General features: G+C 37.5%; 1 protein-coding gene across 1 annotated transcript; it reads right to left on the bottom strand.

Annotated features, from left to right (window-relative positions):
• Positions 1-8,206: 8,206 nt before the first annotated feature.
• LOC135682525 (polypeptide N-acetylgalactosaminyltransferase 6) lies at positions 8,207-17,201 on the bottom strand. Its single transcript, XM_065197450.2, has 8 exons — positions 16,840-17,201; positions 14,809-14,984; positions 12,380-12,755; positions 11,776-11,893; positions 10,897-11,208; positions 10,407-10,508; positions 9,939-10,067; positions 8,207-9,303 (listed from the first exon to the last, which is right to left on the bottom strand). The coding sequence occupies exons 1-8, from the start codon at positions 17,199-17,201 to the stop codon at positions 9,169-9,171; spliced, it is 1,710 nt and encodes a 569-aa protein (XP_065053522.2). The 3' UTR covers positions 8,207-9,168.
• Between the last annotated feature and the right edge of the window lie 275 nt (positions 17,202-17,476).

The following is a 17,476-nucleotide window of genomic DNA, read 5'->3' as shown; positions in this document are numbered from 1 at the left end:
CAGTAACGACTGTCTAAATAAGATAAAAGCTGTTTTTGGTGCCATAGTTATGGCGATACGTCTAAAGGGACAGAGGGGTCACTTTTTCAATATAATTTAGATTGTAATACTGAGTTGGTAAAGAATTTCAGATCCATTTTGCTGTTTGCACATGCTGCAATATACCGTTACAGCGATACCGTGGTTTAAGGTGGTTTAAAGTACGTAGCAAATGATAGCTCCAGTTACGCTACGCGGACACGTTGCAGCCCTTCTGTTTGCGAGAGTAAAATTTTCCCCAGCAAAGACAACAATTCAGTTAAAACCCCCAATGAATAAAAGGAAAATTAGCCTTGGTAAACAAGTATTCTGTCGAAGCCCCCAATGAATTATAGGAAAATTAGCCTTGGTAAAGACAAGAATTCTGTAGAAACCCTCAATGAAATATAGGAAAGTTCAGCAAATGATAGAGGCAATTGTCCTTCTTTTCATAAAAACATGAGCAGAAGAATTCAATGTGGACGATGCCGCCGACACAGTCTGTACAGCTATCTATAGACTTCATATTTTGCTCTAACGCTTTTCTCTACTTTTCTCTACTAATTCAGAAAACAGTTTTGCAATCAGAAATCTATAAATTGTAAACTCGAAACTTTCCAGATACTTTCGTGAGGGGAGTAAGTTAACAAAAATTTCGCTATTGGCAGTAGCGTGCCTCAAATGCCTTGAAAGAACGTTCGGCTGAAAATAGCTTTGAAACGACCAAAGGCTGATAATGTATCACTTGCCACAAAATTCAAGGCCAATTTGATCATATTGGTTCTCAAACAACCAAATTTGATTTAGCAAAGATATTTCTAAAGTTATCGTGCCTAGACATTTCTAAAGTAAGGTTTCAAGGCTTTGAGACTGTCCAGGAAAAGTGGATCTTTGTTACTTTTTAAAAAGATGATATCCCTCAAAAATTGAATTGAAAGTATTGCCAATATTTTGGCCTCTTTGCCTTCAAACTATAGACTGATGTCTAACGGCTTCACAAAAGTGGTTTGAGTTTCATTGACTGTGATGCTCAGGAGGAATGTTCAGAAAGGGCCTAGGCATCCCGTACGATAGTGTAGAGGAGGGAACAGGCAATCATAAAGCCTAGTTTTTTAAAGAAAATACATTTTTCCCAAGTGATAGCTGGGTGATTTGCTTGTGCAAACTATCAGGTAACTTAAATCTTAAACTGTTTCCTTGTTTAATTAACGAAAGCTTCATATAAAGTAAATTAGGGGCTGGCCATTTTTGGAGGTAGGTCTCTGGTGGGAAATAGGTGATGTTTCAGTGCAGATATTTTAGACACTGTTTGTGTTTCTGCTTAGGGCTCCGAGATTTGTACGAAACAAATACTCTAGAAACTAAGTTTGAAAAATCTTCTAGGTTAAAGAACGTAAATTTTTTTTCCCGGGCAAAAGTATGGGGGTAGGTTTTTCTCCACAGCAACTGTGTTTTGGTTTGAAACATTCAAAAATTAAGCTCGAAATGGAGGCCGGTGATTGGCTAATGACATTTTGTAAACAAACCCGTTGATTGGTCTAGAACAAAATGTGCTCTTGTTTTCTCTACTACTTTTTCTTGTTATTTTGTGACTTCTCTTTATGTGATGCTTGGGAAAGGTGTGTTTAATATGCAATAATTACCTTTCACAATTTTCCAATAATTTTAAGTTAGCGCCCGTCTTATAAACTTGAGATAAGCGAGTGGACCATGTGCATTATCAGAACCATAAATGAAGGACAAGTACTTCCTGGTCAATTGTTCTCAAAACATTAGCAACATTAGTGTCATAATTCAAGATTGCTTACTACCCTCCACATACTTCTAACACATGACTTGTAAAATATTTTGTTATGTTTGAATGGAGTTTCACGCTGAGACTTATACTTACACTCATACACTTTACACTCATAAGAAACCTAGTTAATTAAAATTATCATAAATGGCGGCAAGAATGGGCAAACCCCTCAAGTTTGCAATAGGACGAACAATATCATATCTCCAAGTTCTTTCAGCTTTTTCTTCTTTCTTTCTGTTGATATTTTCATTTACACTCAAAGTTCAGCATTGTCCACAAAAACAAAAGAATATCAACCCGTCTGAAGCACGAAATATACTTGGCTTGGGGTTAGCCTTACATGTATATAGAAGCGAAAGGGGAAGTTGACTAACCGTTTAGTAAAGTCTTTAATACAACGGCAAACATCATCCGCCAAAAAGTTTTCGTAAAAGCATTGATCTTTCTTTTACATGAAGGTAAAGTCAATAAAAACGTAAAATTGGAAGGTTTTTCTTTCTCAAAAATTTTCTAGAAGGTTTTTCGCAAAAAACCCCACTTGCTAAAAGTTTCCAGCCAAGCAGCTATTTTCCATAGGAAAAATTCCGTTTTCACCAAAGAGGATGTTGGGATTCTTGGAAAATGACGTCATTCCCATTACTTCTGGAAGTGAAAGGACTTCAAAATAAATCGAAGCAAAAAGTCGAAGATGGCGGTTCACAATGATGGAGATGAAGCCCAACTGGTGGGAGACGATTACCTAGTTATAGACATGCCAGCGCAAGAGCCGGACAAGAAGGTCACAAAACTATGCTGTCCTAAAAAAGTTCAGCATGCATTTATATGCAAGGCAATGAGGGATGCAATGGCTGGCTCACAAGTTCCTTGGATAATGTATGTCTTTACAACCCTTTGTGCATTTTTTCTGATCTTGTTCGTAACTGAGCGCGCGAACACGCACACCACTATTTATTCTGATTTTATCCTAATTTTCCTCATGGGAGCTGGGTTCCTAGTACAGCTGGTATGCCTCCTGCGGAAGAATGACGAGAACTTCGTAAACTTTGGTCGCCTAGGCCACCTTCACTCAAACACATACCTGATGGCTGGCGTCTACGTGTTTGGGACAGGAGCTCTCGTTTCCATAGCATTAAAACTTCAAATTTACTACCACGCATACGAAGCAATTATTGATTGCAACTTACCCAAAATAAGTGCGAATTCGATGGAAGTAATCAGAGATAACATGATGAGGAACAAGACTGCTGGAAACAGTACCAATTTTGACGGCTATTGCCAAACAGAAGTGGCCTACGACATTGCAAGGGCCTGTTTTACATTGATCCAGATATTTTTCATGCAAACATTCCGGACAGCCACTTTCTCTTCATCGGGGTTTGTGAAGGATGTTCTATACGTTCAAATTCATGAGCAACTAAAAAATTTTAGATTTTGTGAAAAGTGGTTTTTCTTGGGTAAAATTTAATATAGAATTTGATTCTGATATCCATTTGTTGCAATTTTGATTCATTTTCAAGGTATTTATTGGTTTCTGGATGCTACTTGTTTCTGAACTCCATAGCAACCACTGTTTTTGTCGTTGCTAGGGGTGAAAAACTGCTATATTTTCCCCCAGAGTCCGATTATTTATTCTTATTCGTGATATCCCTGTGGTAGTGCCTCCACTCATTACGAGGCCAGTTTTCAATGCAACTCAATGGTGCTTATAGGAAGAAAATTGTTCTTAGGCCAACATTTTGTGATGCGATATCGAAGTAAATGATTTCCGAAATTATACATCATGGCACCAGTAAAATCTCGAGCTGTTGCATCAGCGAAGGCAAAAAATAAGAGAAAGGGATTCAGGGGTGTTCAGAAGCAGTTTGTAAACAGTAGAAACGGAGGCAATCAGACTGCTACAACTACAAGGTCTGCTGATAGTGATCACGTAGCATCCAGTGGTCAGTATGATGATTCAAGTAGTTTTGGTATTACTGCCACTCAAAAGAAGCTTCTCAACAGCTCTTTTACTTTAGAAGAGCAAGATGACATCCCTTTCACAAGGGCCAGAACAGCAGACTTGGGTCTAAATACAAGTTCAAGTACTGTTTGTGCTAATAAAGGGTATGCTTTAATTGATCTTGACCTTCTTGCCAGTTTTATCAAGAACAATTTGACATGCAAGCGATGCCTCAGTAGAAAGCCATCGTTGTTATTGCTCAGTAACGAGAAGAAAAGATATGGTTTGGCAATTAATTTTGATGTTGAGTGCAGCAATTGTTCAAACAAGATACAATTTGAGAGTAGCAAAAAGTTGGCTGGTAGGTCCTTTGATGTTAATCGGAGGTCAGTTTTAGCAATAAACAGCTTGAAAGGGGGCAGACAAACCCTTGCTAAATTTTGTGGTACCATGAACCTGCCACCACCAGTGTCTTCAAATGCTTTCAATGATCACCTTAACAAATGCTCTAAAGCAGCTTGTACTGCAGCTGAAAAGATCATGATTGATGCTTCCAATCGGTTAAAAGCAGTCATGAAATCCAAAAATCCTGTACTTGGATTTGATGATGTTGATGGTGCAATCCCTGTTTCAGTGTCTGTGGATGGAACCTGGCAGAAAAGGGGCTACTCATCCAAACTTGGTGTGGTTTTTGTCATTGGAGTTGAGACCGGTGAAATCTTGGATTATGAGGTACTGTCCTTATTTTGCCAAGAATGCAATGTTCATGAAAGAAAAAATGAAAAAACCAGGCAATCAATAGATTGGAAGGAAAATCACAGAGAAAACTGCTCGATTAATTATAGTGGCTCATCAGGAGGAATGGAGAGTGAAGGTGCTGTTAGGATTTTTGAGAGATCAATTGCAAGAAGAGGGCTAAAATATACAACGTTTGTAGGAGATGGAGACAGCAGTACTTTTCAAGCAGTAAGTCAACGGATGAAAGATAAGTATGGGTCAAGGTATGATGTAAAGAAAGAGGAATGCCTTGGACACATCCAAAAGCGAATGGGTAATGCCCTGAGGAACTTAACTCGGGACATGAAAGGCAAGAAGCTTGATGATGGAAAGACTGTTGGTGGTGCAGGACGCCTTACAAAGAACAAAATTGATGCTCTTCAAAGGTATTATGGCAAAGCCATCAGAGAGAATGCTGATACCTCTGTAGCAGTAATGCGAGATGCCATTTGGGCAATTTTCTTTCATTCTATTAAGAATGACCAATTATCCTCAGATGAGCAGCATAAATTTTGTCCGCAAGGGGAAAACTCATGGTGCAAGTATGTAAAGGACAAGTTGCTTGGCACAAAAAGGTATGATGATTCCAAGAGATTGCCATCTGTCTTTTCTGAATGCTTGAGACCAATTTTCGAGAAGCTCACAGCTGAAGATTTACTAAGTAGATGTCAGATGGGCTTGACACAAAACTCAAATGAGAGTGCCCATGCTGTATTGTGGGGGAAATGTTCTAAAACATCATTTTGTGGGAAGACACGTCTTCTGCTGGCTGTTGGTGAGACAGTTTGTGTTTTCAACACTGGTGCTGGAGCACAATTAGATATTATGGAAGCTGCTGGTATTAAAACTTCTGGGGCTAATACAACAAAAATGCTGAGACGTGAAGACTTCTTGCGCAAAAAGTCTACATCTCAGAAAGTCTCAAAAAAATATAAAATGTATAGAATAAATAAGAAGAAAGACAAAATTGTTGCTGCCAAGGAAACCAAAAAAAGCTATAAAGCTGGTGCTTTTGGAATCAACACAGAGTCAGAAAGTAACCAAAAGAAAAAGAAAACCTCAACTGCTGCAAAAAAATCAAGCAAAGGAAGAAATAAAAGAAAGCGTAAATTTGCAAGTGAGGAGTCAGATAGAAGTGACAAGTCAGAGAATGATCTTCCTCAAATTGTGATGCCCATACCTGTAGAAATAATAAGAAACACAACTAGACCTTTCCAATTGCTGCCTTGAACATAAGAGAACATGTATTTCCAGTTTTCAACTGTTTTGTCTTTAGAATTTTATAGTCGTACTAAATTTTATTCTTTAAAGCTGAATTTCTCAAAAGTGTGTTTTTGTTACTTGCCATTACTAGAAACAAGATTATTTTTGCTACAACCAGGTGATAACAACAAAACTTGGTCAGATTGGTCATAATATGATAAAGTATGAATCTAATTGAGATTTTTTTAAAACAATCAACATGGCAGCTGTTTCCATGGAAACAAGCTTTATATGTGATATCCCAACAATGGACTTGATTTTTTTGATTTCATCAATCAGAAACACTCAAAAGCAAACAATACACATTCTGTGCAAGTTACAACTTTGTATCTATTATAATTAAGGAGTTATTTGGATTCTAGTGCTAAATCTTTAGCGATGAATTGTTGCATAAATTAGCATAACTAATTTCGTTAATTGTGATTAACATATTTTTGTCTACATTACCATGTTTCGCAAGTTTTTGGAAAGTTTTAAGTCTCTGTGTTGAGCAGTTTAACAGAAATGTCAACTTTTCATTTTTGCTGTTTGAACGTATAGAACATCCTGAAGTTCACCCTGTACCACACAATCGTCACCAATGGTTGCATCTGGTTGAAGTACGTCCTAAACGAAACTAGCCTATTTCGGAAAAGTGACCACGTATTCAATGGTTTTGACGATATTACCACTAGTGCCTGGCACACAGAAGAGTTCATGACGCCTTTCATTTTGGAGTACTCATTAATTGCAGCTGGCATTTTGCAGTCAATATCCTCGCAGATGAAAAGCCTTGTACAGAACATGGCCCTTAATGATGGGCAGAACGGCCAGGGCGCGGTTGGTAATGTTGCCCCGTTAAACGAAGGTGAAATGGCACCAGCGCCAGTGCTACAGCATCAGGTCTCACAAAAAGTAAAACCTGCAGGGTCCCAGCCTGGCCTTATTCTCGGTGCAGTTTGTGGGGTCATCCTTGTAACAGCATCGTTAACATTCAAAAATCCAGAAACGGAACAAAGCAGGAGGTCTCACAATTTTTTCCTAGCCTACGAGGGCCTTATGGCATTTTTCCAGATTGTCGTTCTATACCTAGCATTCCAGTATTTGCAAAAACACGACAGATTCGAGTATGAAACTCGCGTGCTGACGACACCCTACTCTTCCTTGGATTCATCGGAATATTTTCTTTTCACTGTCTCACGATGGTGAGCGTTTGCTTAGAGTTTAAAACAGATGCACCAAACGATGATAACACAGTGTACATTATCACCATCATCCACCTCCTCGTTCTTCTTGCTGGCCAGATTCTACAAACGTTTCTCATAATTTTGTCAAGGAGGTACAAAGCATGTATTGTAACACGTGACCAAAGACAGTCCTGTGGGAAAATAAGGCAATGTTGCTTGTTTCTGTTGACAACCAACTTGGGTTTCTGGGCCCTTGATACTTTTGTTGAGATGAAAGATAGTGCCACGTCATCCTACCCAAGTGGTCCAGCATTTTTTGGCAGTGACTGGGCCACTGTTACAGCATTGACATATCCGTTTGTAGTATTTTTTAGGTTCCACTCTGCAGCTATGTTATACGAATTTTGCTCGAGATTTGATCCCAAAGAGATCAAAGAACGTAAAGAGGAGTGATGTCCTCAAAAACCTAAGGACATATCTAAATGCAAAGCCGCTCTGCAGCAAACAATGAACATGTTATTATACGTAACATTAGACTTTGTCAGTGCGGGGGTGTCAAATGACATAATTTTACCAACAAAACCGCCAACTTGGCAAAACCTGGGAAGACAGTTGCCCCCCTCAACACCCCCGCAATTTCCGTCACTTTACTTTGTATTGGGCAATGATTTTGTGATTCCCCTATAAAGGGCTTAGCCTTCCTTCTGTTCTCCAGTGATTCTGGTTCCTGATCCCTAAGGTGGCTTATGAACAGCCTGTGGGTCAAGAATGAGAAGTCAGAGAGGGCACTCTTTGGAGTAAGATTTCTTAGGAATGTGTATCATAGAATAATTCTTTTTTATCTATTCTATTCAATGATTTCGTGAAATCATTCAGTAACACAGTTTAACACAATCATCGTGATAAACACAGGCCACATTTATATTGGTCTTTCAATGTAAACCCAAAGTTAGATTTTTATAACCTCAACGCACATCGAGGTCCAGGGTAAGTCAGTGGCACCGGTGAAGGGGGGGGGGGGGGCTAAGGGATTACAAACGTATCTCTGCTCTTTTGATTGCAGAGGCAAAGGAGAAAAAGTGCCGTTTCGTGAAATTTCCAAATGCCAGGAAAAAGGCCCATTTTCAAGATGCCTTCTTCAGATCATAAAAGAATAAAAAGAAGCGAAGCATCATTTTTCTAATGCCCTTCGCTTAAAGCCTTTCCTTTGCCTCTGGGTCGTTCCTTCGTCTTTGGGGTTACTCAATAATTCTCCAAAAGATCAACAAACGAGGTACATAAACCATGTAGTAGAATGCAAATATTCAATGTCTCCCATTTCCTAAGCTACTTCGTTGCATTTCAGGTAAAGTTACTCAAGAATTTGAAAACTTTACACCCCTCTCAATAGACAACCTTAATACAACACTAAATGAAAGCCATGACTTCTGTGTCAATAAGGTAATACCTAAATGAAAGTCACGTCTTGCGTGTCAATTATGTAAAAGCTTTATTGAGTCCTTGTTTTTCACAAATATGTTTTTGATAATTTGCTTCTTAGTATAAATTACAGCTTAAACGAACAAATTTTGAAATGAGATTCTAAAAATAAAAGCGTTGATATAAAATTTTAACGATCTTTAATTGTTTTTAAGTAATTTAGATGAACAAAACAACTCTATTATTTTGTTTTAATTTTCACTACATATGTATCTAGAAAGTCAATATTTTGCAAGATAATTGATATTTTCCAGAACGTAGTTCTTACATTTCGGTCGTTAAAGTTGAATATTTTTGTGAATATTTTCAGACCTAGCATCTTAGATACATCAGAGCTATTGTAGAGGTTTTGAAGAAGTTTTGAAGTTTTCAAAAGTATATATGAAAGATGTGGCAAATAAAAACTTTGCGATTGTTCTTTAATTAACTTTCACAGACTTGAAGTGATGCAAAATATATCTGAAAAAAGTTGAATTTATATATTTCAGGCATTTATGTAAGCTAAAAATTCCTCTGTAATTGATAAAGTATTCTTATATCTGCTTGAGATAAAATATTATCACGGAAAATAAGATACACAAAAATTCAACTTTGTGAGACGCTGTTGTTTACAAAATATTGAATTATTAGACTTAGAATAATTTCATTTTGTATAAAATATAATCTCTATCTGTTCTACATATTTTAGGCAAAAAGATTGATTCAGAAATTTTCTAATTAAAATTTATTTACGTTTTGTCAAATGGGTAGCTATAAAACTGCCATTTTTGATTAGCCTTGTTGTCGCGACAGGGCCCCATTGATAGCTTTTCATCATCTGCTTGGAGGCACAATCCGCTGACTTCATGTTTGATTACGTCATCCTATGAAAATTTTTAAATCAATTACATATGGAGAGCTGCATAAAAATTGCTAACTGGAAAGAATGTTCCCATAAAAGGTTTGAAGCAGAAATAAAATTCTTAGCCTTTGTGACAGTTAAGTCATAAATTACTAGATTTTACCTCTCATAAAACATTGAATGTTTGCTGGCACAGATATTTTTATCAATTGACAATGATCCAAAAACATATCTTGAAGGGCCAATACCATCAAATTTTGGAGGGGTTAAACATGCTAAAAACCAAGAGCAGGGGGATTTTGTATGGTTTTAAGTACATTTTGGAAATTATTGGGTGGGCTAAAGCCCCCGTAGTCCCCCACCGCTTCCGCGGCCCCTGCATTCATGCTCTGAAAGATGTTTGTAAAAATGGCTTTAGAGCAGGCGCGCAGTGGCAAAGGGTGCAGTCTTGTGTCTAGACCCATTACTTTGATAATAAAAATGATAACTGATTCATTCTTGCAATGTTTGCTTATGAGATACATTAATGAGACAGCCCCCACAATTCTTTTGTTCAGACCATTACACTTCAGACCATTATTTTTCAATACAACAGAATCATTCGATTTCCAATGTCACTGCATGAATCTGTATCCGCTAAAGTTGACAAAGACTTGCCTTTTTGTGAGTCCATTTTTGATTACCCCCTAATTTGTGACAATGCCAGAACTGAATCGTTTCTTTGCCATCAAAATCCACACATAGTTTATCGTGAAAGATCTCGTACCTCTTTGAGTACATAAAAAACTGCAATGCAACAGAATCAGAAGTTGAATTCCAGTTGTTAAAAATCGATTTTTGCAGTACGTAGATTTGAAAAAAATTGCAGAGCATTAGGTACATATAATATATTAAGGAAAGAGCAGACACCGTTTCTTGTCATATTTGAAATGAAGCAATAACATTGCTTAAAACGGAATATGAATATTTCATGCGATATTTAAGCTAGATATAAAATAAAAGCACCCTTCTTAAAACCGATATGAAAATTGCTTCTCACGCTACATCAGTTTTATACTGTCATATCACTGAGGAACTATCGCACAAAGACAGGTATAGGTATGCCAAACAACTTAGGAACTTTACCTGATTATTGCCCATGCCGTGACAAGTGTAGAGTCCTGGCTTCGTCCCTTCATTCTTCATTCCCAAAGTATCCAGACACGTTTTTGTACCCAAATTCTTTAGCTGTTATCAACAATAAATAACAAATTAACATATATTCCATTGTTTCACAACTAAAATGGAGGTTTATACTCATACGAAAAGTTGTTTAACCTTTAAAATGTTTATCAGTTATTTTCCGCTAAACAAAACTTACAAACTATGCCCTAAAGGGTTAGAATGGTCGGACCAATTCTATAATTCTTCTCAGCAATATATATATATATACATGTATCAAGGTCTATATTAATTGATTTCTGCACCTAGAAAAGAGCTTGTGATAACATATTTTGCTAACGAGAAAGCACGTGAAAAAGCAAAGCAAGACCCTTAACCTCTGCTTTAACCATACCAAAACGGAAATAACTAAAGCGTAAGTCTTTATGCGTATTATCCACAAAATTTGACTTACGTGGCCGCGCCCTAAGGGCATTGGGTCTGTATCTGCCATTTCTACTGCAATGTTTTCAAGGTACCATTTAAAACTCCGACATTTCAGTCGTTCCCTCACTTTCTTTCTTTCTGACACATCACCACCCATCTTTGGCCTTAATTCGGGCAATGATCCATACACCATATCCTTGTATTCATCCAGCCACACTTCAGCAACACGAACGATGTTATGATTTGTTGAGCCTGCGGGTGATTTGTAGGGAGGAGTACGAAAAACGTGACCGACACGTGAACAAGGCAGAATCTCGACTGCACCTCCACACATCCACAACTAAACAAAATACTTTAAATTGACAAGAGAAAAGCATGAATTCATGTTATTTCGAATCGAAATGCATAAAACCAAAAGGATAGAAATTAAGGTTGCTTCTTTGAAAAAATCTGGGCCCTATTGGTTGTCTTAAATACTACATGTATTGACAGCGCATACCAAAGCGAAGGGGGTACAACCATCAATGTCAAAGTTAGTGGTAACGAAGATAAAGTAGGGGGAAAACTTGGATATCAGTTGTGGGCATCCAGTATCTAAAAAACGATCCAACATCCTGCAAACAACACCATTGAATAATTGGAATTCACGTTAGATCATCTAAAAACTTCAGAGTTTCATTAAAAAAAAACAATCCAAATTTAACAGGACTCATGGAACAGGATTCACTTTATTGAACTCATTGAGCCTTTGCGCGCGTGATAAATCGTCAGGCGACGATCCAAACAATGGCGATAAATTACTACGGATCGACCGAAATCGATTTAAGACTGTCTGAAAATGCATTATGGGATGCCTTGGCAGCAGCGCAATGGCTCAATGTTAGGAATGAGTTTTTAAGATTCATACCTTAAAAGATAATTCCACATTCTCACCACCCCAGTAGGTAAGCTGCCGATCATATGCCCCGATTTCAAAGAAGTATTTCCGATCGATTGCAAACAAGCCTCCAGCCATTGTTGGTGATCTTGAAGAGAAAATAGCTCTAGTATAAGACAAGAACCGTTTTAATAAAAAGGTACCTCTAGAAAAAGATATGAAGTATTTATTAGCAACTACAAGCTAATTGAACTATATTGTGTTCGTTTTTACTGCGATGGAATAGTACAGCCAAAATACTTCAAAAAAGTGGTTTGCCTTTACTGCTAAGATAGATCTTCTCGTGTGAGTGTCCATCCTATTAATTCAAGATTGTCATAAACGCTTTATTGGCCTATTTGAAAAGGAATTCAACAAAAAAGATAAATATAGACTTTGTATTAAACTGCTTACAATAAACGAATTGATTTCCTTTGGTTGTCATAAAAAGCTTTGGAATGATAAGAAAGCATAGATAGAACAATTCAACTAAATTGATGTAGCAATGCAACTTAATTGATTCAAAAAATTAACTACCCATTGATGGTGCAGGCAATTAATCAAAAGCAGAGGCGAAGCAAAAGGCAAAGCTAACCTGATGGGATCAGCAGGAGACTTGCGTCTTTTCTTTTCATTTTCAGGTATTGCTCCCCATATAAACATCATTTGCCAGTTGAATGTACCCCTTGCTAGTTCCCCTTTTACTGTACTGTATTCAAAGTCCTTGAAAGCTATTGTCTCAATGTCTGGTACCACAGCAACATTACGACTTTCTTTAATTCTGGCCAGCATTGGCTCCAGCCAGCCAAAAGTGGCCTCACAATGAGAGTCTAAAAAAACTAAAACATCTCCGACGGCGTTGTCAGCGCCAATCATCCTTGCCTGCGTTAATCCAACTCTTTTCGGTGAGCGTATTAGAAAAACTTTATCAAATCTCTTTATGTATACTTCTAGTTTCTCTTTTAAATGATCTAGGAAAGAAAACATGCAGTCAAGAAACCTGAAACCAAAGTAAGAATTTAGCGGATTAAATGGCAGAAAACATGATACCCCAAAATCCAGATGCAATGAAAATACAGTGGAATCCCGATATAACAAACTTTGAAGGGAACCTGAAAATAGTTCGTTATACCGGGAGTTCACTAAACCGGGAGAGAACCTTTAGGCTTGTTTAGGCTATCTCTAACTTCTGTGCACATTTAACTCCAAAAATAAAAAAAACCAGGTTGAATTCAAATGTTATTAATGGTTAGTCATTCAAAATGAAAATCTTCATGTTCCTCTTATTATTTGGGACCAAGAGATTGGCAAAGCTGGTATCACTTCACCGCTAGTTGGCGGCTGAATGACGTCTTCGATTATTTCACATTCTTATTTGTCTTCTTCTGCTTTTCCTTCTGGGTCTCTCAATAGAAGTTTGTGGTCGCTCATTCTCATATGTAAAGAGGTATTCGTTATTGTCAATGTATACTCAATATATACTCAGTAATTTCTGACGCAATCAAATGTTCATCTCGTGCTCTGAGTCTATCAGCCAGTGCTTGAAATGTATCATCGGCATGTTTTGCCGATTATAAAAACGATTCCGCACCAGATTAAGTGATAAAAAACGAACACCGAAAATAAATAAATAAAAATAACGGATAAAAATTTATGAAAAGTTCGTTATATCGAGGGTAATTATGATGAAGGGACCTAAAAATTGGTTCGTAATAACAAGAGTTCGTTATATCCGGGGTTCGTTATACCGAGAAAAATTATAAGGAGTTTGTTAGGCAGAATCCAAGGGGCCAGACATTACGTTCGTTATACCGGGAAGTTCGTTATATCCGGGGTTCGTACGTTATACCGAGAGAATTTGTAAGGAGTTTGTTAGGCAGAATCCAAGGAACCAGACATTTAGTTCGTTATACTGGGAATTTCGTTATATCTGGGGTTCGTTATTTCAGGATTTCACTGTAGTAGTCAAAAGACGGTTTTTCTGCTGTTACATGTTCTCTGACACACACAAAATTAACAAAATTGAATATACAAGCTAATGAGGCAAATCAAAAATGGAATTTTTATGATGAACAATCAAAAAGAAAATTTTCAAGTCATATAAACATGCTCATAAATAAAAAGATAACATTTTAATGAAACAACAACTGAGCCCCAGCTTATCTGACCAATCATAAATGAGGGTTACCTAGATGAATGTCCGTTTCTCAACGATTTGCTGTCCAACTAGTGACTTGGACTTAACAAAGACTAAAAACTAAAGTACTAAACAACTGCCACTCATGACAAGTTTTGGCCCTTCCAATCAAAGAGCAGATTGAGCGTCGATCGATTCAATACAACTGCGAAATTATCAACTCATTGATTAAGTAAACAATTGCCAATTGATATCCCATATCAAAACCTAGCTCTATCATTACTTCTAGGAGCTGAAGACTTTATGTATTGCATGATCTGGTGCTTTAAATAGATTGGTGAAGATACATTACAATCAATCCGGCAATTTTTCAAAAGGAATCCATCCAATAAAATTCCTCTTGACCTCACATATAAAACAGCAGACACTAGCTGTATGCAAACCATCAAAACTTAACACTTTCAGGAGATGAAGTTCGAACCTTCCAAATGATTGCATTTCAGGAGCAATAAATACAGTAGCAGGCAAACAGCTGAACCTCCATTCTGCCTAACAGAACCTTTCTTCAAACAAATCCAAATTTGCCAAAGATTGTTCAGCATAGAATAAATTGGACTAATGAATCACAGTCAAGTGCCTGGGGTCTAACAAATAGCAGAGGAGTAAGAAATAGCCCTTGGTGCATTCCAAATTTAGCTTTTACTTCTAACCATGTATTGTAACTGAAAACTACAATGAAAAAAATCCCCGGTAGGGGATTTACATTTAATTGAACACAATACATAATCAAATTGTGAATAACTCATTGGGTCATTGTGTCATTTTCAGGGAAAATACACAAGAATTGGAAAAAAAACAGTTGAAAGTAAAAAAAGTATGGCACATACCAAACTTGACAAGATCACTGTTGTCATCCACAAGAATTATTTCTTGTATCATGTCTGGAGGTGATCTAGCTAGCACAGTGTGAACAGTTCTCATGAGAGTGGACCAGGCCTCATTGAAAAATATTATAATCACACTTGCTAAAGGCAGTTCAAGTGGATATAACTTTGTCAAGCAGCTAAAACAAGAAGAAAAAGTTAACTTTACAAACTTGATTAAAGAATTACAAACTTGAGTACCTAGCTTTAAATAGATTACAACCCCATCGAGCAAGCAGGAGAGCTCTCCTAAAAAGTTAGGAAGGGGGTGTGATGGGGATATTCAAATGCCACACCCAATATACTTGCATTTGTGTTAAAGATTCCCTGTTGTATGCAGTGGCGTAGCGTCACTTTTCCAACTGGGTATTCTCTATTAAAGAAAAGGGTGGGGCAGGGTGTGGCTCGATGGGGCTTGGTGAAAATAGGGGGATAATAGGATAATTAAAAGGACTAGCTATAGACATTTTATCTAATTTTCTTTTTGCTTCGGTTGGCAAGTACTGCACTGTCAGGGCATTACTATGATGAAAACGATACTTTGCTAAAGGACCCTTCAAATATACTCTTCGAACTCATTCATTGCATCAAAATTCCATTTCATCAAAAGTAATTCAAATCAAAACATATCATTGAAAGCCAGTAAAATTTTACTGGTCGAAATATGTCCCAATAGTTGTTGTTGAATCGTCTAACATTTGCACTGATGTAAAGAGGAAGTAACTGTAAACACCTACTCTTAATACCTTTATACAAAAGGGCTTTCGAAAGTTTCAAAATTATTCACATAGGGTGTTACATGAGTTATAAATGGTTTTGTGGTATGCAGTATAGACTTTTTCTTCACGGCCTAATCGTGATATTTTCAATACAAGTTAATATTTGAAAGAATCGAAGGTAATGAGACGAGACTGCACAATAATGCAAATAAATGCGCTCGAATAATGCAACCAAAATAGGCCAACAAGATGTCCATTAACTGTTTATATCGATCTCATAACGAGACTATTTTGAACCAACTTTGAGGCTGTACGCTGCATATTTCTCAGCATACAGAACCATTGTTTTAGCTGATTAACGGCAAATATTATTCATGGAAAGGAGCATTTTGATTGGTTAAAGTACCGTCTAGGGTATTCACTGCGTATTCATGACCGATCTCCATTCAACATGAAGTAGCTCAATCTTCAAAATTAGCTTCAAAGATCTCCCAGCTTCTCTATGCTTCGCAGCGTTATTGTTTCCATGAATTTGATGATATTTTGTACTTGTACAAAATGTAGAATATCGGAGGTAACGAATTCAACCAGAATCAATAGCCCCAAAACATTTTTTACTTATTAAAAGTATACGTCGTATTAATATTTTTTCTGAGAAATCTCAGGGTATTCACTGAATACCTTGAATACCCGGACGCTACGCCACTGGTTGTATGTAGATATCATTCAAACTATTCAATGGTATAAACAGATTGAGGGGGGCTCAGCCTCCCAACATCTCTCTGGATCTCTGAATTTTGAGCACCCTCCCCCCCTCCACAGCACCATTGTGAGTAAGTGAATCAGTAAATATGCCTCAATACTCTCTTGTTGCCTGTTATTTTAAGTTTGCTTTAAGTTCTTATTCCCATATTTACAATAAAGTAATTGGCAATGTAGTCTACAACCTGTTGTTATGATTTTTAGACATGGGGAAAATAGAGGCATGTCAGGGGCCAAGGGTGGCCTGTAGCCCCCCTACTTTTTCACTGATGCTCGATATTTTGGTTGTGGCATCAAATATAGTGATAGCAAACCAACATAATAGTTTACCAATTTGTGTAGAGCCCCCTCCCCCCACTCCGATATTTGCTCCTGGTTCCTTGATGTGTAGAGACTGCAGAGCATGGCAGTTCTTGTTTGAAACTGACAACAATTTCTTTTCAAAAGTACTACCTGAACTGCCTTATAGGCCTGGTGATGCATTATTCCTGTATAACAATGCATAAGTACATGCCTTTCATCCCTATTATCAGGGACAGTTCTTTCAAGGGAAATCTTTGAGCTGCTCACTACATTGAAACCAAAGTCTTTCAGAGAAACTTCTTCTTGCTCCTTATCCCCTGGAAGATTCGACACTCCTTTTCCATCCATCCCAGGACTCTCTGGATCAGGATTCAGACCTGGTCTATAAAAGCGTTTGAAGTAGTTAATGTTTACCAGTCTTGCAGTTCCCAAACCATGGTGACGATAAACCTCTTCTATGCCACTTTCGTACACAGCACTTCCCTTCAATGTTTTGAATAGGTACCTCAGTACTGCCCATACCAACATTGTCACCAAAACAACTGTAATTATCAACCTGCATTTAAGCCTCATGGTGATTTTGCAAAAATGTGAGTACTGTGAACAGTTACTCTAATTATTTTGCAAGATATTGTGGGAATGTGTAAATTATAGGAAAAACACCGACCATTCTCTCAAAAACACAGTATCATGCACAACATGCGTCTACTCGATACAAGATTTGATCTGCTCTCGTTTTCAAACCAGCTGTGAGCCGAATGCTGAGAGCAAATACCCGTGGGCAAATAACTACATCAATAACATTGTGCAGTAAGTGAGCGAGAATTCCTTCACATAACTTGTACATA

Source organism: Rhopilema esculentum, chromosome 16 (genome assembly GCF_057945365.1).
Source record: "Rhopilema esculentum isolate cy_ngs chromosome 16, ASM5794536v1, whole genome shotgun sequence".
Classification (NCBI taxonomy): Eukaryota; Metazoa; Cnidaria; class Scyphozoa; order Rhizostomeae; family Rhizostomatidae; genus Rhopilema; species Rhopilema esculentum.
This window is presented reverse-complemented; position numbering and strand designations above follow the sequence as displayed.